At 37.0% G+C, this 27,954-nt stretch overlaps 1 protein-coding gene across 4 annotated transcripts in view; it reads left to right on the forward strand.

Annotated features, from left to right (window-relative positions):
* The window catches only part of LOC134527522 (caskin-2), a 386,358-nt gene that overhangs the window by 194,160 nt on the left and 164,244 nt on the right, over window positions 1-27,954 (forward strand). Inside the window, exon 2 of one of the 4 annotated variants that reach the window (XM_063360267.1) lies at window positions 16,610-16,659. The exons of 1 other annotated variant lie outside the window; for it this stretch is intronic. In XM_063360267.1, the coding sequence (XP_063216337.1) occupies window position 16,659 (1 nt within the window). In that variant the 5' untranslated portion in view covers window positions 16,610-16,658. Of the gene's footprint in view, window positions 1-299; window positions 782-16,609; window positions 16,660-27,954 lie in introns of those variants that run through there. 2 more of the 4 variants (XM_063360263.1, XM_063360264.1) reach the window with 2 other exon arrangements.

Below are 27,954 nucleotides of genomic sequence, written 5' to 3' on the forward strand. Positions count from 1 at the left end.
TAAATTCCCGAAATAATCCTAGTACTAGAGAACTAGTGACAATTTTCGTTAAGGCGTGCAAACACTCATAGTATAGACTTTTACAGATTATTACGCGAATTTTCGCGCGCATCTAGCAGGGTGGCTAGCAAACATGTGATCATATATATATATATATATATATATATATATATATATATATATATAATTTCCCTTGCCAAACTTAAAATCGCGAATCGTAAGCATATAACACTTTATTATTGCAACAGGTGACTATCAATTATTTTATCGCATTACTGTAGATGACACTGAAGAAAATTCGCGTGGTCTAAGTGCTAAATACTTACAGAAAAAAAAATAAATAAATAAAAGAAAAGAATGAGTGTAAAACACTGACTGCAAAGGGGGAAGAAACGAAGTGTACGTGGAAATCGGTACAGATAAAAAATAAGTCTTTGCTATGACTTAAATTTTTCTGTGACCTCGTCATTAGAAATATTCCCTGGTGGCCTCAGATATTACCTGACCTTTCCCAGTTTCTAGTCACGCAGCACAGCCATTAAATGTTTATATCCGTTAGCGAATGCTGCTCGCTACGTAGCTCCGTGGTCTTGACGGGTGAGGGGGAGGGGGGTGGAGTGACGCTGATGGCCGTTAGCGCCCGGTGACGTCACGCGGCCTTGTCGCCTCGCAGCGCGCCCAGCATCTCGGAGAAGCAGCGCGCGTCCAGCCAGCGCCAGCGCCGCCATGTGTCTGTGGTCCTGGCTAGTCGACTCCCTGCTGCCTCGCCGCTCCAACAGAGGTAGGTCCTGCTTCCCGCGCACTCTTCTCCCAAGCATAATAATAAGTATAAGCACTTTTACTTTTTTATTGGTAAAGACCGGAAAAAATCGCGGAATCGTGTGACGATAAGCTAAAATTCAAATTCTCTATCATTAAACTGTTTTGCTATTGAAGGGTTTTTTTAGGGACAATGAAAAGCCTTCAACCGATAACTTTTCGAATGTAAAGTTACCCAGTTGAGAAGTTTTACAAGTCAGCAGCCAATGGACTCGTTGGCATCTGTTCGAGTAACCAGAAGATGTTTGTGTTTGTCCTGGCGGTAATGGAAACTGCGAATTTTTTCCGGTCCTGTTTATTGGTTTTTCGACCTGTGTAATTTTTGCTTCCGTGGATGGATTAGCTCATTACTCTATATTTCTCTCAATTATTTTGTAGACTCTGGATTCTAATAATTGGCAAACCTTTATCTCTTTTACTTTTGCGTGTGATTTTTACGGCTGTGGCTGGAATTGTTGCCAAGAGCCCACAGCACGCATGTACTGTTCGTATAAAATATATTAGCTTTCACAGCCATTGTCTGAGGGTGCATGACTTGTGGCTTCTAGCCGCGTCGAAGGCGAATATATCACCGACGTTTCGATCGACATTGAACTCACCATCTTCAGGGCAACAGTCGCCTACTCAAGTGTCAGTAGAAGACTGCTTCCCTACTCAGAAAAAAATCTGTACTTTAACAAAAGATTCCTTCGGAAGCTAGTTGCCAAGAAATAGTTCTTTATACTACAAGAAAGATATAAATTTGTACAATATATGGCTATGGCTATTTTTGCATATATGAAATACATTTTTCGAGATAATATCAAATAGTACGAAAATTAGTGCATAATTTGATAAATTAACTGGTGTTATATACAAACATTTGTTTTTCAATAATTAAACATCTAATCGAATATTCAAAAATTTGAGTAGGTATGATTTTTCGTTTCATGCTTATTATGTGCGTAGTTAATACTGAATAGTTATTCAGGGAATTTTTTACCACTAATTTTTTGAGGTACTGGGGCAACACAAAACATAAATGCCCGGGTAATAATCTGATCTCAGTATTACTGCGAACACTATTTTGTAGTGATTCGGTTTTGTTTTATTTAAATGAACAAATTTACAAATATCTGTAAGTTTACATAAATATTTTTGTATATTTACAAAAAAAATTACAGTGTGAATGAAGATGGGGACAGAATGTCGACCGAAACGTCGATGAACCCTTTCTTGGCCTTCGATGTGGATAGAATCAACAAGCCAAGCAACTTAATGTATTGGCTGATTCCGAACAGCGAGGACACAACCTTTACTGCTGCAGCCTCCACCGAATGATCTTTTTATATAAAATTTGCATTCAGAGAGAAAATAGTCTTGAAATGATTACCGAATTCTTCTGACGGTAACACAAACTGGTGTATAAAAAAATCTATTTTCGGCGGTCATTGTATGTGTTTACAGATTCTTGGCGATTTATTAACACACAATTTTTAATTAATACGTGTTCCAAGTTAATCATTTCACAATGATTAATACAAAGAAATAGTGCGAATAGCAGTTGGCCGGTCAGCTGTCGACTCTCTTCATATTTCCACTGAAGGACGTGTGCGAGAATGGCTGACGTGCTTTAAGTTGCACTTTTTAAGGATATTTTATGCTGAAGGGTAATTTCAAAAGGTATTAAAAAACATTGGATGAATCCAGATGGACATGTACATTTTCTGTATAACATGTCTACTTAAATTTGTGTATTTTTGGTAAGAAAAAAACAAATAGCTTTGTTTACATCCGCTGAATCACAGTTAAGCTTGCAGATCGTAAGCTAATTGAGGTGGGATAAATGAATGGGTTCATAAATATAGATTTAGTCTATTTACATTTAGTATCAAGACAATTATCTGAAGTGCTATAGCACCGTAAAATTGGTCATAAACTATGGTATAGAATGTTTTGTAAACATATACTTCTGTTGCTGGTACTGAAGCCTTGGTATCTGTTCTTATCTCAATTTATTATATGTTACCGCAAAAAAAATTGGTTAACCATATGGTTTTACTCTTCATTTGTTTTTTTTTGTTTGCTAATGCCAGATAGTTTTTAATCTATTCTTCTAAGATGGAATTATAGAATTAATTAAGATGGAATTAAAGTCATACGCATTGCCCGTATGTGTAAACAGAAAATATTATAACATCTTAGGGTGTGCTCCTGACGCAAATCACCAGGCAAAAAGTTAAATAATTGTTAGTTGTCTGACTGCAAATGATAAAGATATTTCTTATTTTTCGTAGGTATCTGCACTGCAAATAATAATGCACATGACATAGTTTCGTAATTTTACATTTTCGTCGGGTTTTTTAATTAGTAAATTTGGCGTAGTTTTACACTAATAGTTTAAGAAAACCAAATTGTGCTACAGGCTTCGGTAAAAATACACGAATGTTAATCTTTAATTACAATATATTAAGTGTTAAATTACTCATAGATATCAAGTGTTAAATTAATGAGTATCGTTTATTTGTAAGTACATTTTATTCGTCATTGTAAAAGTCCTAAATATTCGTCAGAGTATATTTATTACTACCGAGGAGCTGCAAAAAATATAATGTGGGTGGCAAAACCCTATTTAATTTATATAAGGTTACGTAAGTGGTATTCCCATTGGTTCAGTATCTAATTATTGTGCACGATGACCAAGTGATTAAGACTGCACTAACCTAAAGACGCCCCTGATGCACTCAGATTGTTGATAAAATTCAAAATAGCTCGAAAATATAAATCGTTCACTAACAGCTATTAGCTACAAAATATGTTTTTTTTAAAGTACAAATTAACATGTTTATTGTTAATGTAAATTCACTAACGATGGAGTAAAATAAACTGACAATCGTGGTAAAAAATACACATTCATGCATATGTAAATTTACATTTAAGTGAGTAAAAATACACCAACAGCTATGTCATATTTACCAAAACATAGCAATTAAATTTTACTCTTGTTATAGTATTTTATACCTACATGAACACAAGAGTAAAAATACATAAACACACGTGAGTTTTAAATTACACTAACGTAGGTGGAGACACTCTTACCGCGTATTTTTGTGTAAAATTAACCATTTTTTTAGGATAAAAAGTTATACTCTTACGAACTTTTATAGTAAATCTATCATACGATTTTCAGGTTAACCATTTTCATTTTAAATTTAGAAACATTACCAAAATTATATCTGTATTGTATACGTAGTATTCTGTAGAGTAATATTTTTAGTGAATATCGCTTCTACTAGTTCATTTTACGAAGCCAATAAGGAACACATTATTTTCATTTGTCAACATAATCACGGTAAAGTGACATGTATTTGTGCCTCTTGCACAGAGTTAATATAAGCACAAAATATTTCTTTGTTTAAATTCGCGTTTAGCTATAAAATAATATTTATTTAAATTATGATAACAGCTATAATTCAAAACATCAATGTGTGCTTTTTTTTATAGTCCTCGCCAGTTGATACAGTTAACGTTGTTAGGATGTAATTTATTTTAAGGTGCGAAAATCTTTTACTTGTATTCTACTGTATATTCTTAACAAAATGTGGTTTAATTGGATACGTTACAAATCAGATGTCTGCGAAGTAGATTAGTATTTTCCATAACGGGTGTTACATCCTGAGGAGAGTTAGTACACTCTAAAATTATTTTTATAATTTTTCTAAACATAATGCGTTGTTTATCATCGTGTTTATGTTAGTATCGAAATCCCTTTCTCGACACTAAAATAATAATAATAATAATAATTGATATACTTCGAATTCCTCAAAAGCAGCGATGTTTAGTTTGATATTATTCGTGCTGTACTTGAACATGTTTATTTTAAAGATTAAATCAGTAACAGACGTTACTAGACATTTTCTTCTCTTTTTTTTTACAAGCAACCCCACTAGATCATATGTAGCAACACCTCGTTTGAAGAATGTCAAACTGCTATCATAGTAAAGTGCTAAGAACCTACTCCAACGTGGCTCTTCATACGAAAGTTTCCATTATGGTTTCAGGTTCAGTGTTTTGTAACGCCCACAAAAAAATCTTTCGTAGTGGCTACTATATAAGCCAGTGGCCCACTTACTGTCCGATCACGTTTCAGCGAGCGTTGTTTTCCTCAGGCCTTACAAAAGTACGAGGCTGACTCTGTATAAGAAATGCTTCTAGTAGCTCTTTCGTGACTATCCACTGTCTGTTGGATCCATTTATTCTTGATACAAGTTATTTCCCCTAAGTTTTCATGTAAAATGATATGCCATCATTAAAATTAATTCTAACGTAAATGTATTTTCTGTTATTTCTGTATACAATTATGTATCATAGCTCCTTAGTTTCAGAAATATATTTGATTAACTTTGAAATATGTTGGTCAGTAGTAAACAATAAGTTGAGACCCGGAAATTCTGCGGATTCGTCTGGTCTCAGGATAGATTTCAAAGTTATAGGTGTGGTCAACGCATGTTTGCTTTCACATTGGTTGATTTCTTAGCGAGAACGTTTTTATCGTAGTTAATTGGCACCACCTGTTTCGCTAGCTGGGAATCGTTGGCTCACGGTCGTAGAGGAGCGTGTACTTTCCAATTATGAATCCGGCGCGGGAGTGTGATTTTTGTATTCTAACTTGCGACTAATTTCATGCGCGAAATTTCCGTATCTCTGATACCTGTAATAAGTAGTATCAAAACATTTTTTTCAGTTTCGGTTATTTGATTTATGTTTCTTTTAGTCATCTTGCAAAATGACCGATAAATCATTGTGGGTAAAGAAAGGTAATCGTCAGGTTTCCAAATGCATTATGTGTAGCCTATGATGCAGCGCGGCCCTCAACAGTTCAGCTGATACAAAAATGACCCCTTTTTAAAAAGAAGTTTAAAACCACCGGTATAGACTCTAGTTAGTGGTGACAGCAAAATTAATAACTTAATAATCTAGGACTTTTAACGTATCCGTCTCGCCGACATTGTGGTTATTAGAGACGATTGGGTGAAAAATTTCCAATAATAATCATGTCAATCTTTGGCTGGATCGTTTAACTGATGAATATATTTATTTAATATTTAAGTAAGGTATTTATGTTCTGTTATAACGTTATAACTTATGTACATATACGTTTTCCTTTAAATATGAATTATTATTTAGATTTTAGTCTATATTTTTGTGAAAAAATCTTATAATGTATTTTATATTTAAATTAATCTCTCTTTTTAACTTTCAACATAATGAAAACTAATGTAAGTTTTCGAAAGTTATTATTTTATTTATTTGACAATGTTTAATTTTTACATTAGTCAAAATACCGCACGTATATTAAAGTGAATAATGCACTCGCACACTAGTTTCATTTATAATTCCTGTTTGAGTGATTTTGTCGACTTTGATAAAAAAAAAGAAATAAATTTAGAAAGGGTGGGGGGCTGCCATAAAGTGAGAATGGAGTGAATGAGGAATGATGAAAAGGGGGAGGTGGAGTAGATAATCTCGAGCAATACCACCGGCTCACGGAAACGTCAGCCACGCGAGAAATTGTGTATTACGTTTTTTGTTTATCGAATTGGATACTTTACTAATAAGTTTAAATTGTTTGATTTATTATATAATTATTATAACGATTATACTGGAGGCGCGGCTGTGGGTCGGACTAGTGACTTGACCAGCTATCCAGCTTGTCCGTTATCCCACAGGTGTAGGCGCACGGTCCATTACTGCCACGCGCCTAATCTGATTAGCAACGGCGCCTCGCTACCCCCTCCCCCCGCATTTCCCTTTATTTCAGCGCCTCTAGAGTGTTCCGTACGTTCTTAGAGCGATGCTCGCGCGAATTGGCGTAACTAGGACGCCATTGTTGTGGTATCTTCGGGTGTCAAGTCGATCCTGATGACGCGACACTTCGAAGGGGTGCGAAGGGTATATGAACGGGACGCCAGCCTCCGATGCAGTGAAGTGGAGAGGGGAGTGACCTCTTACTAAGCGAAAGCAGAGGACGAGCGACGGGCTTCGTGTGCAGAGACTGGTGCATCGGGACTGTTTTCGTGTGAGTGGTGCAAGGCAGTGTGTTGGGACAGAGGTGCGAGGTAAGAGACGAGCAGTATAGAGCCACTGTCGAGCCGAGATCCAGTAAGAAGTGTGAATATTCTTGTTTTTTATGTATACGAAATTACTTGATACCAAACAATAAATTCCTGTGTAAATATATTTTTAATTAAAATTTTATTCGTAACTCTTCACTGTAAAATTAATGGGTAAATGCACTAATGTAAAAGTAAGGGGTTTTGCAATATTGACGGGTTATGTGACTAGTGTAATTTTTTAGACCCATTATTAGGGAAACAAAATACGCGTTATTTTTAACACGCTTTTATTAGCTTCATACGTATGTATGTTAGTATGTAACGGAAACTTTTAACATGATTTTGACCCCCTTCAAAACGTCGGATTAACTTGAAATTTGGCATACTTATGAAGGACCGATGACAATTCAATATTTTAAACAGTTAGACCCGTTATCTTTACTAGGATAATTAGGATTAGCAATTTTTTGTTTTCCTAAAACTGGTACCTAGGAAAACTACCAGGTGCGCCGATCACCTATTTCTCGGTTAAGTTACCGACTTTGAATAAGATGAAATTTTCGAAGAGGGAACCTGAGAACCGGCTATCTCATCCAAGGGAGGCAGCAGGCGCCCAAATGGCTCATTTCTCGGATAAGTAAATTGATGTAATAAAGAAAACCCAACTGAAAAATGAAAAATAATTAACAGTTTAAAAAACTAAAAAAATAAGCTTTTATAGAAAATCCAACTAAAAAATATAAATAATTTTTAATAAATTTGAATTAAGAATAGTGTAGATATGAACAAATGTATTTTATTGTAAAAAAAAAAGCGTGGCGTGCTTTTTAAGATATTATCAAAATGATAATCCGTCTACCCATATCTGTCAACAAAATATTTATAACTATTGACACCATGCACCCCACGCCTTTTTTTTACAATAAAATACATTTTTTCTTATCTACACTATTTTTGGCGACAGCAACTGCCAATGTCTATACACTTGACGATATTTATCATTAGATGGCACGTTACGTAAACACGCCTCGAATAACTAGAAGCCAATCACAACACTTAAAAAATCATTTGCTCGAAATATATGCGACCCGGACGGAAGGTAAAAGGTGGAAGTAGCGAATGGACAGGCGGTACTTCAGGGTGTCCATAAAAAGTGTATGTTATAACAGTTAAATTTAGACCATTAACAGCAAATAATATTTCAAATTAAAGGTAAGCCAACCTAGTTTTTATACAAATGTTCTAACATGCGCACCTTTAGTTATACGGCACACATCCTAACTAAAGTCAAATTCTTCCCTCGACTTTGGTTAACACGTCCGGAGTAATGGAAGCAATAGCCTCTTCAATTCTGTGACTAAACTCTGGAAAATCATTAGGTAGCGGTGGAACGTAAACAAGATCTTTCATACAGTCCCAAAGGGAAAAAAATCGCATGGCGTTATGTCAGGTGAACGTAGAGGCCAGCGGAAAGGAACTCTGTCGTCTCGACCATTACGACCAATCCAACAGTTAAAAAACCACTCTCGTACAGAGAGATTCCATTGGGGAGGGGCTCCATCCTGTTGCCAAATAAAGTTTACAGGTTCGCACTCTACTAATTGAGGAAAGGAGGCATTCTTTCGCGTTCAAAACGAGAAATCAAAAAAGCAGTTTTCGCGCATGCGCTTATCTAAAACTGTTTGAGTTACTTTTTAATTGTAACCTTGAAACAACACTTTACAACGCTTACAGTTAATACCGTTAAATTTCAAAACTGAGACATTATTTTATGGACAAACTGTAGCTTGGTTACGTACAAGTGTGTGGGAAGAGTCTAGTCTGGCGCACTGGGATATGGAGAATTTTGCAGGCCCCTATACATTGTTAGTGAGCGTGTTAAAAGCGAATAAAACTCTTAGCTTGTTACACTTTCAGGTCAAAAGTTTTCTATTAAACTGCATACAATTCTGAAGGGTGGAGTGGCGGAACACCTGGTAGCTGACAAGGCTCTGACGCGCGCTGACGCAGCACACAATAAAACAATCGTACCCCCGTCGAAAGTCATTAATTACTGTCTCCGACCTGATGAAAAGTTAATACAACGAAGGGCAATTGGCAATTGACAGCAATTAATTTCGTAAAGTTTATTTCATTGACTACATACAGTTACTGTTTTCTCACAGTTTTCAGTGCCTTTGAAATTGTAAAGTAAGTTTGAGCATAAAACATATTATACTGGGTTTCTCAATTCCTTAACGCTAAACCCTGGAAAACAACTTAACAGTTGAAAAGTAAAAAAACAAAAAAAAAACAATTAGCAGCTTAAAAAATTCCTTTAAGAGATAGTTATTTAATTTTTTCTTTCGATTTTTATTACCTTACCGTATAAAAAGGCTAAAAATTTCAGATATACGTAGGCTACAATAAACTTTAGTGCACCATTTGAAAGAGCGTTCGATTTAGTCATATAATCTTATTATTAAATTTTTATAGTTACTTAAAAGGTTGGTTAATATCATTTGAAGCATTGAAGATTTCAAACATTGGAAGTTTAAAATATTTTGTACCCTTTTTTGGATTACTGAAAAAACATTAACTCGTTAAATTTCACAAAAAGTCTTCATTTAATGGTCTTTTAACTGGTGTATAAATATATGGAAATAACGTTGATGATGGGTTAGAAAATGATAAATGAATGTTAGATAAGCTAGTAAAAATTAGGAAGGGAATGAATAACAACTCATGAGCCGTCAGAATTATACTAGGACCTATTTTATTTCACAAAAAAGATTGGTTGTCTGTAAAGTCGGTTTACGGACGATAGTTTAACGTGAAAACGTCATAACAAAACATTGATGAAATGATTGTATACTTTTATGAATAAATTTAAATAATTTTTATTGAATTATCACTATTTTGTATGGATAAAAAGGAGTGAAATGAAATCTACAATTTAATTGATACATTTACTTTTATTTGCACTCATAATTCAAATATGTTTATTACTTTAACGAAGAGATTATTTTAACTATAACTTTTATACATGTTTGCTATTTAACTTCTTCCAATCTGTGTTATTCTGTTACGGATAGGACGATGATAGGAAAAGTAGGAAACGAATGGTAGTGCTTCAAGGATGATGTGAAGGAAAATGGCTTACCCAACACCAAAATGCAGTCAAAAAAAAATTGGTTGTCTGTAAAGTCGGTTTACGGACGATAGTTTAACGTGACAACGTCATAACAAAACATTTATGAAATGATTGCATACATTTATGAATAAAATAGAATAACTTTTATTGAATTATCAATATTTTGTATGGATACAAAGAAGGAGTGAAATGAAATCTACAATTTAATTGATAAATTTACTTTTATTTGCACTCATTAATTCAAATATGTTTATTACTTTAATAGGGTTTATTAAATATTCAATTTATTTGGCCAGCTCTCTTGATTCTGTAATTAGTCTTTATTTTACCTTAGTAAGATCGAGATTAGAGTATGGCTCTGTCATCTGGAACTCTATAACTATCAAATAGACTTGAAAATATACAAAATAAATTGTTTAGATACATTTTTAACAAACATCCAGAGAATTTTAACTATGACTTAACCCTTAAAACCCCGAACACGCATACACTGGAGTTTAGAAGGAAAGTTTCTGATACTGTTTTTGTAATAAATTGTTTTATAAATGTTTACCACAGCACTGAAATATTAAACAAAATTTGTCTTCGAGTTCCTTCATTCAAGCATAGAACAATGCGACCTTTTCGAACGTATCACATAAAAAATGAGCTATCAAAACGGTGTACTGATAATTGTAATGATATTTTGAAAGATTTAGACTCTTTCAAAAGGGCAAAAATCTCAATGAAAGAAATTTTGAATTCCTAATTTTCTTGCAGTTAAGATAATTTCTGACGTAAATATTGTATTATTGTTATTTAATTAATTAACTTAAAATTGACAAATTTAGTTATTATATTTTTTAAGTGTCTTTTGTCATGTGTTTATGTTTGTGTTGTCCCATTTTATTGTTGTGTTATTATTGTGTTTTGTGTATGTTATTGTTATTTTTTTGTAATATTTGTTAAGTGCCCACCTGTTAAAGGCTCTGACTGTTGGTAGGCACTCAAATAATTATAATAAATAAATAAATACTTTAACGAAGAGATTATTTTAACCATAACTTTTATACATGTTTGCTATTTAACTTCTTCCAATCGGTGTTATTATGCTAAGGATAGGACGATGATAGGAAAAGTAGGAAACGAATGGGAGTGTTTCAAGGATGTTGTGAAGGAAAATGGCTTACCCAACACCAAAATGCAGTCAAAAATAATATATTTGCGCCACGGACTCTGCAGCAATGCTAGGAGGAACGGGTTAGCAAAGAGCAATGAAAATGTTACATTGAAATGCATGAAAACTTAATTAGGCCACGGACTCGGTCGCAATGCTAGGAGGTTCAGGTTAGCAAAGAGCAATATAAAATGAGCGTAACGGGAGACAGCGAAACGGGACAATTTGCATAACGCGACACTTTTTCGTGCGTGCAGGCGGCGTTTTTGATTTATTAGACGTCACGTCAAAAAAAGGAAATGTTCACATTAAAAGATAAAATGGTTCTATCTGGTTTTGTCTAATGTAGTTTGTCTCAAATTTTACAGTGTTTTTTTTTTTTTTGACGTGACAACGTCTAATAAATCGATGAACGCAGGCTGCACGCACGAAAAAGTGTCCCGTTGCGCACATTGTTCCGTTGCGCTGTGTCCCGTTATGCTCATTGTATGCTTGCGCCGCATCTATCTCTCTTCCACTCGACTGTTTATAAAGTGAAGTGAAAAGTTAATGTGGTTTTCATTGCTTATTACATCAACAATTTCGGCAATAAAGGTTAATTATTCTTGAATATTAAAAATCTGATTACAAGTATAATTTCAAGTATTTTTTTTATTATTAAAATAAAAATGATTCATTTTATTCATAAAGTATGCAATCATTTCATCAATGTTTTGTTATGACGTTGTCACGTTAAACTATCGTCCGTGAACCTACTTTACAGACAACCAATTTTTTTTAAGTAGTAGGCTTAGTGGTAAAAACTTAATTACTGTCACTTGAAAAGTGCCACTCAAGGTTTGTTTACGAACAGTCACACGAAGTTCTTACAAACTCTGTTGACAGAACAGCGGCCGAAGGATATGGTTAGAGGCCGGAAAAATAAGCGGATTCAGTGACACCTGGGACGAATTTCAATTACCGAGTGGCCTCTGACTAGTTTGGAGCTCTAACTTAGTAGCCCTTTGACTTGATAACTTAGTAGCCTGTAATTTGATATTTCTTCTGCTTGAGGGTTTCTCATTGGCCGAAAGACCTCCTCAGATGCAGTTCTAGGGTAAAAATATTTGCATTTTTTGCCTAGTACGAAATGAATCCGCGAATTTTCATGGTCTGAACCAATGGTACTACATCTGAGAACTATCAAATCTGAGACATGTCACGTGACCATATTATAAGAAAACGACAAAATTCTTCCGACTCCTCCAGCTTAGACTTATTAAACGTGAGGATTATCAAGTCGATGTCATGTGTAGGGCCAGTGATTTTTGGTGAAAAGCGTTTCCAGACTGGGTGTATGCCAATGTAGTTTCGTCTGTGTTTTCGTGATGGGTTGAGTTTCTTTTAGGTTCACGCCCACTGTCGCTACACGAATCACAGCAATTATGTGCTGAGGCAAACGCGTTGTAATGGCCCAGCCAAATAAGACAATGTCTTCTCTTGCAGAGCGCAGCCAATCACCAAGGCAGAACTTACTGGCGCAGTCATCGTTATGCTGTAGATTGAGCGATCAGATTGTTTCGCGAAAAAATCTCTGCCTGTAGTCACGTTTTATTTGATTGCTGCTACATTTCTCCTTCTATTTTACGTGATTTGGTTAAATGGGCATTTTTGTAGTTGTAAATCATGATCCAGTGACTGCTGTCCCTTCACATGCATGCGCAGTGAGACGTCGCACGCAAGGTCTAGAGCTTGGTTACGTTGTTACATGAATAAGTATATCAGTGAGTATTTTGGCGATGTAAGTGATATTATATGTTATATTAATAAACGTTTACATTTAAGTAAAAAAAACTGTCTTACAATAGTACAAATTTCAGTTATTTAGAACCGTGGCGGATAAAGAAATTTTTTTCGTGGTGGTGTGGATGGCTGAGAATTAAAAAAACAAAAAAAAACAGAAATTCCAATCGTATTCACAAAAATTTTCATTACTATTGACATTGACGCATTGACATACGGGTCTACGGAAGTAGCAGTAGGCGACGCAGCCTCTCAGTTGAAATTGCAGGTGTTGTAACAGCTCACCTTGCAGCAACCAAAAATAACACACTGCCTTCATTGATATTTTAATATTTTTTTCCTAACTTTGGAGGGATATCCCTCCCCCATTTTCCCGAAGCTACTACCCCCACTTATTAGGAATGTAATGTAGTCCGCACAGCGATTTGAAAGATTGATTCGTGTTGCACGCGTTACCAAAACATCGAGGACACGTAGACACAGACAGTAGAAAAGCGCCCGGGTGTTTGAGGCCCGCCATGGTGGCTCTGCGCGCCAGCTCCGTGCAGCGAACACACAGCAGGCGAGGCTGCGCAGTTCCGGAGTTACGACTTCCGTCGCGTCTACGAACACGTGACACGCTCGTTAGGCCAATCAGCGTCGGTGATGTGGGCCCGGAAAAGAAACTGACAATTATTTCATACATATCTGTAGATTACCACCGGAGGAATTACACTGTAACTTCTTCTTGATTGCCAGTAATGTTTTCCTAAGCGCGGCGCTGGCTCGCAGCAGTGGCACAGCGTCCCGCCGGCTCCGCGCGCCTCGCTCGTGCATCGATCGCCCGTCTCAAGGCCCGCCCGCAGTTGCCGCCCGCGCCGCTAATGGCGCTGCTGCGCTGCCCAGTCGCCCGCCGGGCCGGGGCTGTGTCCGTGCTTCAGGCTCTGACAGACCCGCTGTGAGATCTGAGCGGGAACCGAGGTATCGCAAGTCCCTCGAGTGCTTTCAAGAATCTCTATCGGGGTTTTCACGCATGAAGACTATTCTAAAAACACGCCTTTTAGCCACTGATATATTGTGCTGTTTTCAATTCGCGTGAGTTCTTCTGAAACACTGCACATCCTATGTGCAGGGACTGAAACTCAACTACACGTACCTTTAGGTCGGTTTTGTTACTGGCTCGCTGTTCTTCTGTACGACTCTGAGCCAATGAGAAACCCTTTAACCACAAAAGTATCGAATCACAGGTAAACTGGTTGAGACGATTCACAAGTCAGCAGCCAAAAAATTGGCTTTATTTATCTGACTATACAGAGGACAGTGTAATATATCTTGAAGTTCATCGAAACCGTGAATTTTTCTAATCCCTACGTATGTGTGCCCGGGTAGGCGGGGACCTTAAGGGCGCTGTCTGGTCGGGGTGTATGTGTGTTAGTGAGGCGGGATAGCGCGACGCTCGTCTGTATTTCTAGCGCGGTGTCGACTCTAAGCGCAAGGCTCTGAACTGGCGCGCAGTATTCTCGTCGTCATAGGAAAACTGTGAAATTTGAGTGGTTACCGTAACATTATATGGCGGAGAAATGAAGATAAAGGTATATTGCAAGGCCCTTAAATGCTTTCAAGAATCTGTACTGGTTGTTTTACACCTACAAATTACTCTGAAAACATGCGTTTTAGCCATTTTAACTCTTCTAAAAATACAGTTTAAAAACTTAATCCGACATCAAAAGTACTTTTCGGCCCTCAGTGAACTCTTAAATGCTTTTCTTAAGCAGAACCCACTCGGATATCTGGAGTAGTATTGAAATCGCGTTGTTTTTCCTGAAGCTCTGCGCACCGTATGCGTGGCCGAGTAGGCGGAACATAGGCTAAGTATTTTCCACACAAATTTACAGCCCATCGCAGAAGCAGACCTAAGGAACGTGTTTGAATTATATTCCTTCAGGAAATTAGTCGCCAACGTTTTCCCATTATTTGCTTATAGTGCAATATCGTTATTGGTTTGTAATTTATTCTCTTATTTAAGATTATTAATTTTCATTCCTAGCTTAAAATCGTGAAATGCGAGCAAAAAATCGTTTGGTATACAGTTTCGAATAAACCGTTTATGTGAAGAAAGAATCATAGCATTGTTTATTTTTTGTTTGTAATTCATAAAAAGCATTAAAAAAAACCAGGATACTAAAATTTTGGAGAAAATTTTATTTTCTTCTTCTACGAAAGTTATTCTAAAAGTAAAGATTTTTACGACAAAGGCTACACACGAAAGATTTATTCAAAACTAGATACTTCGCTATTACATTCTCTTAGTTAATTTTAGGGTTGTGGATATAAATTGTCATTTAATTTTTTAAAATGCCCATTAATTAAACGAATATAAATGATACAACCTTTTAATAGTGATTAACTGTCTGTATATGTGTGTATATATATATATATATATATAATGAATATACTCATTCATGTCCGAAACAAATTATAGGAGAAAAATTATTTGATATACTTCCTTTTTAAGCAGTTTTTACGATTGAGTACCTAAAAATTAACATTAAGAATCAGTTGTGTACCTATAATATTACATATGGGTATACACTTATACACACACACACACACACCCGAAGCTGCGAGTACGATGGCATCCTAGTGACGCCACTTCACGCTTTACGCAGGCGGATCTCTGGGAATGTGCGGAACTCTCGAGAGAAAAGGAGTGGGTGAGAGAGAGAGAGAGAGAGAAGTAGAGAGGCGCCGCTGCTAATCTGATTACTACGTAGCAGAGTGAAGGGCGCTATCTGCCCGGGAAGGTGGGACAGCGCCTTGCTGACTGGTCTGACTCGTTTCCAGAAGCCTCGCAACACAGTCCTGCCCCGTCTCTAGCATCCTCGTAACTGTGTATATTTACACATGTATACTATTACACGAGTCGGTCTAATTGTGTTCACAATTCGTGAAAGATTGTACTTTTTAAGTAAACAGCTGTTTTGTGTTGCACTAATTGGATCGCAATACATTACGCGACCATTAGCTTTTACAATATTTGCTAATCTGGTTCATGTGTAACAAAATCTAGGTTACGAGCTGAAATGCCGAAATTAAAAGATTTAATCGCTGCATGACTGATATTTCTCATACATACAGGGCCGGCGCAAGGTAAATTGGCGCCCTAGGCGAAAAACCTTAATGCCGCCCCCCCCCCCCCTCCCCCCGTCGGACACCACAACAAAAATTGTCCTTGCCTCAGAATACATCACGTAAGCCTAAGATTTTGTCAACAATGAAATGTAAGCAGGCTTGTGTTTTTTTTTTTACTTTTTTACTTATTACAAATCATAAACAGGTCACCGTGGACTTTAAATAATTACTTATATCAATATAAACATTCCAAACTGTTACAAAAATCCATTTTCATCTAGTTTCAATAATCGTTAAGCATATTATATCAGCTGTTATGTGTCGTGCTGCGCTGCCCCCAGCTACTTGGCGCCCTAGGCGGATGTCTAGTTGCCTAGTTCGCCTATATGGCTACATACATAATCATCAATGAATATTAATAGGATTGTGTTGTCTATCGTGTCAATAGGGTGTATAAAATGTGACCGAATGGAGTAACGTTTACCGATAGAGTTGTTTTACTTTTTGTTCCAGGTGAGTTGATGTTGCTGCTCAGCGAAGGTTCGGTGGCTGCTCCTGTGTCAGTGAGTACCTACACTCTTTCGTGCGCCCGTCCGCCGAGATAGGACAGCTCCCCGCTAGCTGACGATGTGTTCTGAAATTCTTCTGCAGATTTATTAGCAAAGGCCGGAGCTATTCACGGGATTCATTTCAGTCTGCGCCAGACAGAACCCTCGAACCAAACAGGTATCGAGTCACGAACAACCCAGTTGTGATATCTTTCATATCTCTCAAGTCACCGGCCAATGAGCTGGCGTCATTTTCCCGAGTATACAGAGGAGTTGTAGCCTATCCTGCAGGTCACTGATCCCGCACATTTTCCCAGTCCACACTTATTAGGCAGTTTATAAAACCTTGCCATGTCTGCTGGCAGTGTCGTGGTGTTCGACAATATTGCGATGTATTGCCTAGACTCCCCTTACACGGCTGTTTAAGTGCGAGCCAACTAGATAAGAGTACAAAGTGAGAGCCTACCCGACCTGTTCAATTTGAATGCGAAACTGTTAACTCTACTTCATCAACAATCCGTTTGGATCGGATTTGGCAGATTCCCTGTGAAAGACCACTGATCTTAAGTACTTTAACCATTTCGTATTGGGAGTGTTTAGGAAACTTTTACAGTACACTCGTGTACGAAATATGAATCGGATTAACTCTACCTGCTCGACTCTTCCGTTGATCACGTGATCGTTGGGTGAGTTAAGAAGGAATACAAACAATGAAATGTCTCAAGTAGAAGCATTTTGATGAATTCATGGTAAATATTGATCTGAGTAATACATAGTGTTACGAACACAGACTGGACCGCGACAGGCGCCAGGTTCGGAGCGGGCTGGCGGCTCCGTACGGCCACTGACGTCACGCGTCGTCCATTGACGTAAGGCATGCCACGCGTGCCTGGCCGGATTACAAGGGACCTCGCTAAACCCCCTCCGCCCCCCCCCTCCCTTCTGCACCCATCGCACCGCCCCGCCCCAGGCCATTGTCAATGACCATTTTAGCGGCCGGGAAATTCTGCGGGTTCCCCGAGGCCGCCGCGCGGAGTGGCGCGAATAAACACCGCCTCTTTGGACTTTTCGGGCGTCGGTTTGGCGACATGAATCGTCACAGCTGCTCTCGTCGGTTTGAGAAGGGCGCCACAGGTATTTAAGCAGCGACGCCGGCCCACCGCGGGAGTTCTGAGAGTTCGGAGAGTTAGTTTCGCGAATGAAGGGAAGTGCGACATCGGCGAATGGGGTGAGAGAACCCCTCGAGAGTGGCGCGACCGAGAGAGTGCGACTGAGTTTAACTTTTATAACATACACTTTTATTCTCGTTCTTGGCCTGCTGCCGTTTCAAGATTCCTAAGAAAGTTGGTTAGTTCTGTAAATAAAATTTTAACCCATTATGTGCGAGAAAGCTAAGTCACGTTACATCTTGACATGAGTTAAATAAAATGATTATGTGTTCGTAAGGCTCAAGGACGTAACACGCAACAGGCGCACTAAAACTACTTTAGTTTATAAAACACGTAAGTCGCAAGACGTCACCAACCGCAGAACTTGAAACAGCAAATCTATGGAAGAAAATTTCTTCATCGAGCCTCTTTTCATAACTAATGTTTTCCAATAAAATGTGTAAAATTCGTAATAATTTAATTTAAAATCGTCACGTGCTTTCACTGTGCGATAGTTTTGTAAGTGAAAGCGTGGTGCATACGATAAAAATAAAATCATAGCTTTCTGTATACATAACGTCTGCACCTTTAAAGGTTTTTGGAACACCTTAGTTCAAATAAAAGAGACGGAAACACGAGACGCAAAAAGCTGAAAGTTAGCGTATGTTTGCGTAGCTTATAAACCGGCCTAAGGTCCTTACAGCTGCTTTGTGTCTGTGTTCGCTACGGCCTCCCAAACACGGAAACTCTAATATCACTCTGTTAGCACGGAGTCGCTGCCCCGGTTGTTCCAAGGCCAGTTCGACTCAGCTGTTCTCGTCATGTTTGCCTTTTTCTGCACAACATTACGAATTAAACATGACTTCCTCCACGTGACGACAAACCTTGGGAGTAAGCGACGCGCCTTAAAAGTACCTGGTCAGTTCTCTGTTCACGTAAACTGGTTGTTCGAATGCGGAGGCGATTACTTATAAAAAATTTTTTATAGAGTACCCATTAGTTACTCACAGCCTTTTTCGATTCCTTATGTTTGTATTCGCCCTTGAAAACAGGTTTAGAAACTGTGTTTTTGCATGATAACGCAAACTGTTGGAAATATAATTTACAGTCTTGTTTTTCTACACCGTATAAAAAAAACTTTTAATATTATCCACTGCACTTCATCAAAATAATAAAAGGTCACACCATTTTTTTGCATACAACTTTTGTGATTGCCGATTTTATAGATATTTGATGTCAACTTAATGAGAAGTTTCATCTAATGAACAATCAATCTTGTAGTAGTGGTTTTTCCTTTTTTTTTTCGTGACGGCATTAACTTTTTAAGAATCATACGAATGGAAACTGAAAATGCATGTTAGGGAGAGTACTGTTTAGCGAGGAAAAGACAGACACTTACGTGGTTTGTGGTTATGACATCCAAGAACTTGTTTACATAAAGGTCTAACTGGAGTAGCTGGTTGTTTTCTCATTCAAACAATTATGCTCTATAACGTCGTAAGCGACTGGCTCAGACTTTGTACACTCGTATGTAGTATGAATGTTTTACCAATCTCCGAAATTGTGAACACAATGAGTGCTTGTACTCAGATAAGCAAATTTAGACGGACTATTATTGAAGCCGATGATAGTTAAACGGGCCTTCTCTATCAAACGTTTATTTATTATTATAAATCAATTTGACTTTGAACGACTCGAAAGTACTTAGACTCGTTCTAATGTATTTAAAGGATAAAAGCAAAAGAACTAATCATTTTATATTAATTTGTGGGCGCCAACAACTTTTAAGAAGTTGTAAAACTGAGTAAACATTTAAAAATATTTAGCTATTTAGACTTGATTATGAATTACACAATATTCGCAACGTGATCGGGAAATAACCGTTATCAGTTTTCAGTGACATTCCATAATTATCAACAGATATTCATAATTTGTTTAATACCAGTAAAATAGTATCAAACTCTTTGAACCTGTTTTATTGCAAGTCTTCACTCAGCGAATGTTTACTATACAAAATTTATTTTAATTAATTTATTGTCCTGACTATTCAATAGGTAGAGCTGGGTATTTCGTGGAAAAATTCGTAAGTTCATTAGATTAGTTGACATACAAACTTTTTAACGTTAACTCAAGTTGTCACTAGACTTAAACAGTATGGTATTGGTGTAGAGAGTATACAAGACGGATTTCTCGTGATGTTACTATTCCGGTGTGTTAGTTTTTGTAAAGCTGGTAAGTTTTGTAAAATTCCTTTACAAATATCTGACCGACCTGTTAGTATAGTTCAGTAGTAACGAACTATGCATTACGATGTCTGTCTTCGATGTACGGGAACTCAGCAACAAAGATTCCACGTCTTCAGCCTCGTAGTGATTCTTCGTCTTCGTCCTGGAAACGCCTCTCGTTGTTCGTCTTCGTCCTGGGAACGCCTCTTGTTAGTTGTCTTCGTCCTGGGAACGCCCCTCGCTGTTTCCGGATGATCTCGTACAGTCAATTATTCAAAATATTTCATTCTTCATCCTGGGAACGCCTCAATATTTCTTCCAAACTTCGTAGTCGGGTTTCATAATCTTCATCCTGGGAACGCCTCGATGTTTCTTATAATCTTCTTACAAATAATAATTCTTCTTCAATTCAATAAATATTTCCAAATTATCAATTTTATTAATGTCTACTATTATTTCTTACCATTCTTCAAAGTATTCTAACAGTCATAATTCCAATTTCTGCAGTAATAAAATGTCACGTCTAGCTTGTCCGATGGTTCCTATATCAATCCTTCCTTTTCGTTTTCACTTAAAATTCCAAACAAACCTTTATTTTTCCAGCAATAGTTTTTGTTATACCCTTTCGACCAATACCAGATTGTTTTACAAACTCTTAGTCATATAATATTAAACATGAACTTTGAAAATACCCTCCTTATTGGTTAAACAAAATATCTCATTCCTTGAGCAAAGAAGTTTTACATTAAAAGATATAAATACAAAATTACTGACTTATGGTTCATAGAGAAATAAAGAAATGTGCTCAGAAGTGAAATTATAAAATATGATACATTAATTTAGTTCCTCCATCTTGTTATATAAAGTTGACAAGTTCAACCTTTATATAGTGTTCAAAAGCCGTGCAGTATGTTTCTAACATTCCATTATAAAACACATCGCTTAGTGTAATACGTATAAATATGTGTATTATACGTGTAATACATATACATAAGGTATGTGTATTATATATAATTAAAATGCACATTCATGCCCTTAACGCACGGTATAATTCATTACTTTAAATAATCGAATACAGTATATTTAAATCCAATAATGTTGAAGCGTTAAAAAAAGTATTGTCATTAATTTATCGTAGAAACAGCCGAGTGACAAGAGAGCTTCGGTATTTAGTTGCTTGGCAGCAGCACAAGCGCCGCTTCTTTTATGTAGTGATCTTTTGTTTTCAAGTGAAACGCCTACTGTGAACCAGACGTCTTCAGAGCTGGCACTCATATTTCTGTGGACACAAAGTGCTCGAACTGACCTCATCCTCGAAGAGTGGGTGGAGAAATATGCGGTCCATTCGTATGACCTGCTTACACATCAACTGGTATACCTACGTAGAGACGCTGTTGCGTTTGTATTTTTTTTGTTATACTTCTTTAGGCGTTAAGAAAAAAGATCATTTTAACTTTTTTACGATGGGCGCGCACTATGCAACGAAATTTTCACAGGATAAAAAAAAGGGCTACACACAAAAAAAAATATATAATGGGTGCGTGTAGTTATGTGCGCGCGTTAGAGTTATACTTACTTGGCGTAACAAAAAAAAACTAACTTTAATTTTGTATGCAAATAATTAATAGAAATAATATACAGGAACTGCAGTGATAGAAAAAATACGGCTGGTAAAATACAAATTCATTCTAATCAGAAAAATAAATACTCAGTATTCAATATTAATGTAAACACGCATATAAAACTAATTATTTGATGGCGCAAAGACCGCCAATCGAAAACTGAGCTAAAAAAAATAGTGAATTTTCCTGTTCTTTATAATACATGCGTCGGCTTTGCGTCGAGACATCTTCCCCAACACCGGAGACAGAACCTAGAAAACTGTTTATTTCTGTATTCCGGAGAAGTAATAAATCAAGTCACAAAAACCATATTTTTCATGAGAGTAGTTTAAACAATATTAAATAGTGCTTCACTCATTTACTCAACTATTTTATACTTAAAATATGTGAATTTTTTTACATATCGTAGATCTCAGTGTTATATGCCACTAGAAACAACGTCAAACGATCACGTAAACGGAGACGGATCTAACGGAACAAGAGTTTCTACAATAGCACGCAGACGGGGACGGGCCCTTAACGGATTAATTAGCTCGGCAATGCTGGGCTATGCTGAGCTCTTACGTTTACGTTGTTCCGTGCGACCAATAGAAGTCGACTACGGGTATCTTGGTGCGGTGGTAACCATGTTTGTTTATGTTCTAAGTACGTTAAAATTGTTTCAAGTACAAGAATATCTTGTGTTCTATTACGACTTTGTGATTTATTTTTATTATATAAGTAAATTATGCATGTACAATGGTCTTGAAGCATTAAATATTAATTAATATTTCGTAACCTTGAAAAGCAATCTTATTGGTTGCCATTATTACGTTTCCGTGTACTGTGAAAGCAGCAGACGCGATAATTAAATGTTCCGGGAGATCCGTCTCAGTTTCCGTGCCATTGTAAAACGGGCCTTATGGTTAAAAGTACATTTTGCCCAAAAGTGGACATAGCAACTTAAGCCTCCGAAGTACAGATATGCAAAACTGGTAACGATAGCCAATTATATAGTCAATATCATGTAAATAAAACATAAAGATGTAGAGCCGAATCGGGTACTTGAGAACGCCACTCCTTGCAATACCAGCGTGGTCCCAGGACAGCGCGCGGCCACACGTGCTGGCCCTCCAACATGGCGGCTGCTGACGTCAGCGCGCCAGCTGCCAGCGCGGCCTGGTTTTTGCGCCGCGAGCGAGACACTTGCGGGCCCGCGGCCTGGGAACAGAGGTCCTCGCTTCCGCCGTCTCTGCACGCCAGCACGCAGTGGCGAGCGAGGGATTCGCTCGCAGGGAGGGGCACTAACACGTTATATTCTACTGTGTTAGAGAAGCTCGGAAATTAATATTCGCTGATGAGTTGAGCAAGAGGTTTGAACCCATGCTCGCCGAGGCAGCTTGAGAGACTCGTCTAGTCTGGGTGTATATGTGTGAGTGAGGAGGAATGATAAGCGCGTCGCTCGCCTGTATTTCTAGCGCGGTGTCGCCTCTAAGCGCATGGCTCTGAACTGGCGCGCAGTCTTCTCGTCGTGCATAGGACAACTGTAGAATTTTAGCGATGACCGTAACATTATATGGCAGATAAATGAAGATAAAAGTGTAATGCAAGTCCCTTGAGTGCTTTCAAGAATCTATACCGGGTTTTTACACCTGTAAATTACTGTGAAAACATGCCTTTTAGCCATTTTAACTCTTTTAAAAATACAGTTTAAAAACTTAATCCGGAAACAAAACAACTTATTGGGTCTAAACGAATTCTTAAATGCCTGTCATAAACAGACTCCACTTGGATATGAGTAGTTTTGAAATCGCAGTGTTTTTCCTGAAGCTCTGCGCACCGTGTGTATGCCCAGGTAGGCGGGGAGATAAACGAATCCACAGACGTCATATTGTTGTCAACAATTTTTTTGCCATAAACAATTTAATCGTTCAATATTAATAGTTCGCTTTCCTTAACGCTTATATCTCACATTAAGGGGAGCGAGTACCTTTTTTGGTTCACATGTATTTTAAATGGAACAACCTCTTTTATTTAGGTATGTACAGTTATTTCGAAATCTACTGGTCCTATCAACCTGCGATTTTGCCGATTTTTCCAGATTATTTAGCTAACATAATTGTGCCTTCCCTACCAGAATAGTAAAATTAGCATCTTTAGTTCACAATAAAAAATTTCAGAAATTTTAGAGTAATTATTATTATTTTCTTAATGAGAAATCAACTTTTTTTAACTAGTATAATAAAACTAATTTTCTTAAGATTGGTAACATAGCCTTTTACAGTAAAAACAAATATTTGTGCCAAGTTTCATGTCTGTAGCTCAATAGTTTTTGACAAACATGTACCTTAACATGAAAAAAAACAACACTTTCGGAAAATCAAGTTTTAAAATGAAGGTGCACTAATTAATTTAAAAACCCTCCTGGACAATAACTTTCGCTGTCTTCCCTCTTCCTTTTTCCCAGTCTTCGTTTTATTTTCTTCTACAACTTCTTTGTCAGCCTTTTGTCTTCTTTCAGCATCTATTTCCTTGAAACCATTCATCATAAATTTCCCAGATTTGATGTTCAATCTCTCCAGAACTTTGGCTTTGGCAACAGAACCCTAATTGAAACAAACCACTGCATCAGCGACCCCAAGTTTCATTGTATGGAGCCCAATGTAGACGGTTTTTGGAAGCCTTTGCCATACTGTGCTGTTAAAACTCTCTTTGGGATTTTGAGTTTTCCCGTGGATACACCGCTAGAGGTCTATTTTGGATAAGTCTTTGAAAACTGGTTTTATAGCATCCATAACTGCTTCTGGCCGTGAATTCTAGTGTCTATATTCATTTTCTTGATATTTTGCTTTAGCACTATTGAATTTGTACCAAGAATTTGCACCAGATGGACAAAGGAAATGCTGAGGGTTTGCATCTGTTGATTTCTTATGAAAATATGTTGCCCAAATAGCTTTCCTCATATCTTCTATATCAGTTAGATTTTTCCTTATGGACTGGTCATAATAACGCTGCAACTGGTCTATTTCAGCATTAGTGCGTCTTCCTTTTTCCTCGAGCCCTTTACCGTCACTAATTTTTTGTCCTTATCACGCTTCAACCGTCTAAGTCGGGTGCCAACACGTTTCTGTACATGCCCAACACATTCAATCTTGGTAATCTCAATATTATTTCCACAAGGCTTGTTTCCTACAACAAAAGCAAATCTTTTAGAATCTCCATTTCCAAAATACTGAATATAACGCCGGCCAAGTTTATTTTCAGATCGAGCACATAGAGTAGTGGCTCCAGCAACCTCCATACCTCCACTTGAACCCTCGCGTAATTTACTGCACATGCCTTTTTGTGTTCCCTCATTTCATCTGGATTTTGTACATTTGTTTCATGAACACTGCCAGTACAAAATTTAGAGAAGCATTAAAAATCTAACAAGTTGCCTGTGTCAAAAGAGGTTACAGTCACCACTCCATTCATAGATGTGTGCCCCCGCTTTTGCCATGTACCATCTAAAGCAGCAGCCACATCTGATTTTCCTTCATTTTCTAAAAGAACCTCTTTTGCTGCATGTCTCATAGATGCGTCACAAACTTCAGGAACAGCTGCAAGAAAGCTTTGTGTTGTATTTTTCAAATTTTGTGTTTGGTGGTGACAAATTCATTACAGCTGAAAAAACCTTCCCAGCTGCTTTACCTCTGCCAATGGAACGAAGTGCATATGCATATCTTATATTTATTTCATACGTATTTCTAATGCACTTTCAACTCATTCCTTGACCACTGTCGTCACAAATACTACATGTTATTACAATTCTATGAGCCAAACCAAATTTGAACTGTTCATCGAGGCTATTTTTACCACCACAAAATTTACACTTTGCTGATGACTGTACTAACCTAGAAATAAGTTCTAAATCAACAATGACATTCACACCAGTCTCTTCATAAAAATCTTTTGGAAGTTTGGAATTTCTCAGTTTTTGCGAACTAGAAGACTTCTTTGGACTTATTTGCACAGAACCTGTATATGTTGATGCTGAACACCTACTATTAGATTTATGTTCCTTTGTATGTTGATTACCTCTGAAAGTCCGATTTGGATGGAATTTCATTATCCTTGCCATTGTAATCAGGTACAATAATGCACAATGTAGTCCTACTAACCAGTTAGCACAAGATATTCATAAAATGAAATAAAACTCATGACTGTTACACAATCACAAAAAAACACAACAATTAATGGATTAGTTGTTTACCCAAACAAAAGAAAACGTATTTTGAAGTATTTTGAGAAGTGTGCTGCCAACTTAGTAACAGGAATTAGAAATAATGCAGACATAAATACGGTAAAAACATTAAAAAAACATGGTAAGGTTCCAGGCCTTCAGTATCTCATAAAATGGAAACATCACAATTGTTCAATTAAATTTATGGTCTAGAAATATGTTTCAAAATGTCAAGTGGGTAAATATGTAGTGTACGGATTAGCGCCAAAAAAAAATCGTACAAATATAAAATAACTTTCATTATATGCTCTTTTACGTCCTCTTTTCATAACCGCCTGCGGAGATAAGAAATTCCAAATACTTTAGGAGATATAGAATTTTTTAATTTTGATATTTCGGCAATATTTGTTAAAAAAAAATTAAAATTCCAAAAATACCTTTATTCTGTGCTCTTATACTTCCTCTTTTCATTAAACCCGGCGGAGATCAGAAATTCCAAATACTTTAGGAGATATGGAATTTTTTAATTTTCATGCTGTGCACTGATGCGGCGTTTTGCGGGAAGCCTACGATTCACTCATCCTTCTGGACATACCCGAATACTCACGTTGGCAAGCCTTCTTTTCTTAAAATTAGCAAGAAGTAATTAAAAATACTTTAAAACATTGTGGATGGTTGGTTATATTAGGTAAGTATAGCTACATTAAAAAAACTGTAAAATCATTTTATGGTTGCTTAGCAAATAACTTTTTAATATGTAGCTATCCAGCGCTAGGAAACCGTTTACATGATTTCACAGTATTTTTAATGTAGCTATCCTAACCAAATCAACCATCCACAATGTTTTAAAGTATTTATAATGTAGCTAACATAACCTAATTGACCATTAGTTTTCATGAGTTGCATATTTATTTACAATAAACAAAAAAAATAAACCGAAGATGCACGATCGGGCGTTTGCCTCTCGTCTGTTGAAAGAAGGCTTGCCAACGTGAGTATTCGGGTATGTCCAGAAGGTTGAGTGAATCGTAGGCTTCCCGCGTTCACCATTGTTGCTTGTTTACAAGTATGATTTTTTTTTTTTTCACGACGTAGTTGAACGACTACATCACGTAAAAAGAAAATTACGTGAGTTCCTACTGTTCATCCTTTTTCCCGGTTTGTTAGGTCAGGTCAGCTACATTATAAATACTTTAAAACTAAACAACCATTAAAATTAATTTTTATTATTTTTAATGTCCGTTCAGTTTCAAAGTATTTATATTGTAGCTGACCTGACCTAATCTACCTTTGTCCCGTTTTGTTAGGTCAGGTCAGTTAAATTATAAATACTTAAAACTATACAAGTAAAATTAATTGATATTATTTTTAATTTCCGTTTATTTTGAAGTATTTATAATGTAACTAACCTTACCTAATGGAAAATTTCTGTTATTTAGGCATTCACGCACACACGGCAAAATATAAAACGGCGATATCTCCAAAAGTAATTGGAATTTTTTATCTCCGCAGGCGGTTATGAAAAGAATACGTAAAAGAGCATATAATGAAAGTTATTTTATATTTGTACGATTTTTTTTGGCGCTAATCCGTACACTACATATTTACCGTCAAGTGTTATACGACATTTTAAACAGCAGGAAATTTAGTTTGTTTTTTTAAAAAGTAAATTTTGATTTTTTCAATCAAAAAAGGTACTCGCTCCCCTTAAGAGATCTTTAAAACATAACAACATAGTGTCTGTTGGCAGAATTATTACGCCAGTAACTTCACAGAGAAAACTATTTGTAGCAGGTCACTATTAACTTCAGGTATTCCATTTAATTATATACTATGTTTTGTAACTAGATGTTATGTCGACCCCCGTTTCCATGGTGACTGTTCGGACGGGTTCACCGACTTACAGTCAGGTTGTAACGACTTTTGCTGAGAGGAGGAATGTGTGAGCCCACCGGTGGACGAGGCCAGTAAAGAACTCTCCAGACTAGTCTACCAGCAGTCGAACAGCGCGCCCGGTGCGGTGCTGTTCACTCGACGAACGTCTACGAGTTACAGTTTGTGCGTCACTGGCTGATTACGCCAGTGCTTGTCTCGAGAGCCGTAGCACGACCCAT

The sequence above is a fragment of the Bacillus rossius genome, chromosome 1 (genome assembly GCF_032445375.1).
Source record: "Bacillus rossius redtenbacheri isolate Brsri chromosome 1, Brsri_v3, whole genome shotgun sequence".
Taxonomy (NCBI): domain Eukaryota; kingdom Metazoa; phylum Arthropoda; class Insecta; order Phasmatodea; family Bacillidae; genus Bacillus; species Bacillus rossius.